At 41.1% G+C, this 3028-nt stretch overlaps 1 protein-coding gene across 1 annotated transcript; it reads left to right on the top strand.

Annotated features, from left to right (window-relative positions):
- On the top strand, positions 1–2882 carry LOC138635048 (apolipoprotein B-100-like; the record flags this gene model as incomplete). The annotated part of the gene is made up of 8 exons (XM_069722355.1): positions 1–13; positions 811–923; positions 1049–1194; positions 1274–1421; positions 1567–1719; positions 2004–2128; positions 2245–2330; positions 2438–2882. Coding segments are annotated over exons 1-8 (1229 nt in total), but the record flags the coding sequence as incomplete, so codon positions are not given.
- Between the last annotated feature and the right edge of the window lie 146 nt (positions 2883–3028).

Genomic DNA, 3028 nt, shown 5'->3' on the forward strand with positions numbered 1-3028 from the left:
ATGATCGGAAAGTGTGAGATTAATTTAAACAGAGAGGGACTAATGATAAATATTAACGTTGATCAGAAGAGAAAAAGCCCCTGCTCGAGCCTGAGGTTTACAGTTTTTATGAATGGCCAGGCTGGAGGTGGGGTCAAGTGTCAGATGACCACTCACTGAGCTTGCTCTGAAGAAAGGGAGAATGCTTCCTTTAAGAAAAGGCTAATTATCATTTTGATACGGCTAAGAATAAAAGTTCATTATTCGTCCACCATGATGAAAGTTAAACACTTGGTGATATCGGTTACACAAATACTTAATACAAGTTTATATTGTTAGCTAATATGAGTAACTAAGGACAGGCAGAGAGTATGCAGATTAACTATATAAGCAAGGCTTTTATGTCAATGATATGTACAAGTGTTATTCATTTGCATGACAAACAAACAGAGAATAAAACATTATATGTATATGTATGTATTCAAGTTTCAGCTTGAATACTGAGTTTGTCATTGTGGAGTTGTGACACTGTTCCACTATAGAGCAGCAGACATTAGTTGTCTGGATAGTTTCCCCTTGTGGGACTGATGGAAGGGTCAGAGGTCAGCTAGTTCACAGCATGAGGCAGATTCAAACCCAAGCCGATAGGGGAGTTTATATTTGTTTATTCGGCCTGGTGAGTTTTATGACGTCAAGGCTTTTTGGAGTTGATCTGTAGATCTGTGGTGTCTTGCGTCGCAAGTTCTTATAACGTTAGGATGACCTGATGCTCTATGCGCTAAAGAGTATGTCTTGCTACAACTGATTTAAAATCATGATCTTTTCTTAAAGTAAACCAAAGATACAAAGCCTTTCACAAGTATGAGTACGTGTCTGAAGCTGAGTCCCTGAATGCCATCAATGGAGCGTCAAATCTCAGGAACGGCCCGAAGGCCACTTATAAGGTACATGTCACTGTGATTTAACAGCTAAATTTCATTATGTTAGAATTCTATTAAACCATTCAACAAACATCCTTTTGTTTCTAGATAATATCTCAACGAAATGCATTAATAATCTTTTAAAACAGGTTGGAATTGAAGTACCTCAGACATGTAGCTTCATAATTCGCACCACTGGTTGCAGCCTGAGTGAAGTTGTTGACTTGGACCCAGAGGGCAACCCTGTGTTCAGTCCAACACCCAGCTCTGATGCCTTTGCTGTTGAAATGGAGAGGTAAGTTACAGCACGTATAAACATTATTCAATGACAAAAATTGTAGGAAATGATGATAAAAGTCTTACATTTTCTGTAGATATCCTCTGAAGTCAGCAGTTGAGGGTGTGTACGATGTGAAACTATACCCCGAGGATAGGGAGACAACAACAATCCTGAACATCAAGAGGGGTATCATCTCTGCCCTGGCTGTGCCTCTGCTGGAGGAAGACAAGTACAAGAACATGGTAATTCTCCAGCTTAATACTGTACACCTACAAAAGCAGCTCTGAATTTTTAATTCTCACATTCTTGTAAGAATTGTTTCCTCAAATACAATAAAATACTGCAAGGTAAAGTGAGGTTCTGTATTGCTTTTCACACCTATTTCAGCCTACTATCCACGACATGTGCAAGACCCACTACTCCGTCAACTCCAGAGAGGACATTGCAACCGACATCAGCCTGGACAGGGATTTGTCCAGATGTGACAAATTTGTACCAATGAGAGATCACACCAGCCCCCTGGCTCTTATCTCTGGCATGGTAGGATATCCAGGGAACATGTGTGTTGGTTTGTTTTACTGGGAAATTACATTTTACAGTGAATTCTTCCAGCTTCACACACTTAAAATCCAGTTAAAAAGGTACAGTGCTATTTGTGTGTATTTGTGTGTGTAATTCTGTTCGTAGGACATATAGTCTCTATGCAGTAAAGAGTAAAATCAAACCACAACAATAACCTTTGCATACGAAATAATGTAAAAGGCATTAAAAAAATCTGTTGAAAAGTCGATTTTTTTTTTTTTTTTTTTTTTTTGGTCTTTCAGCACTACCCTCTTGCTCAGCTGGTCAGAAGCTCCCAAACCTGCAACTACAAATTTGACAATGAGAAGAAACACATGACCTCTGGGTCCTGCACTGAGAACCACATCCTCATTCCCTTCTCACACAAGTAAGTCAAACCTTGCACCAGTCTCTATAAAGTGCTCTGATATGTTAGTGTACATACTGATAAGTATTGTGTGATACATTTATGGTATTTTTTTATCATGTGTTTTCCTCCTCCAGGGGAGAGTACGGAGTGACCAATGTTGGAAAGCAAGTGCTGACTCTCGTTGAAGTTGCTCCTCACAATGACAGAGTCTTTGACGGCAGTAGGTCCTTTGTTTAATGTGCATGGTTGTGGTTCGAAGTTTATTCTTTTAAAATTGTCACTGAAGATAGCACTGAGTCATCGTAATGCTCTTCCTTGTGTTTTAAGGTGACATTGTCAAGGGTCTTCACATGGAGGTTGTTGAGGACAAGAGTGTTGTCCAGGATAAAGATGCAGCTCTGAATCTCCTGAGAGAATTGGCCACTCTGGCCGAGACCGAAGGCGAGAGGAGGGCCCACCTCTTCCACAAGCTTGTCACCATGGTCCGCGGACTGAAGACCGAAACTCTGAGTCCCGCCATCACCGAGGCTCTTTCAGTGTCCCGCGTCCTGACCTACCAGGTTCTGGCCCAGTGCGGAACCCCTGAGTGCAGCAGCGCCATCATGCAGATCCTCAGGACCTTTGACGCCGCCTCCCTTGAGGTTGATGCTTCAGTTTTTGCGATGGGACTCATTTCCAATCCTTCTGCCCTCCTGATCAATGACATGCTCGAGATGGCCAAATACAAGCCCAGCAAGCCCATCATGTATGCTCTCAGCAATGTTGTCAAGAGGTAAGTGACATTAACCAGACTTTATTCTAGGTACAATTTCTTCATCATATTTTAGCTTGGAGTCTTTCTCAACTTTGTGTTAAAAAAAAGTTACACAGGGTTTAATTTAAAGGCTATTTTTTTTTTTTCCGTTTTCAACAGGTTTT

The sequence above is a fragment of the Brachyistius frenatus genome, unplaced genomic scaffold (genome assembly GCF_029030835.1).
Source record: "Brachyistius frenatus isolate BFR_SWC_R1_liver_20210118 unplaced genomic scaffold, ASM2903083v1 Contig_288, whole genome shotgun sequence".
Lineage (NCBI taxonomy): Eukaryota > Metazoa > Chordata > Actinopteri > Embiotocidae > Brachyistius > Brachyistius frenatus.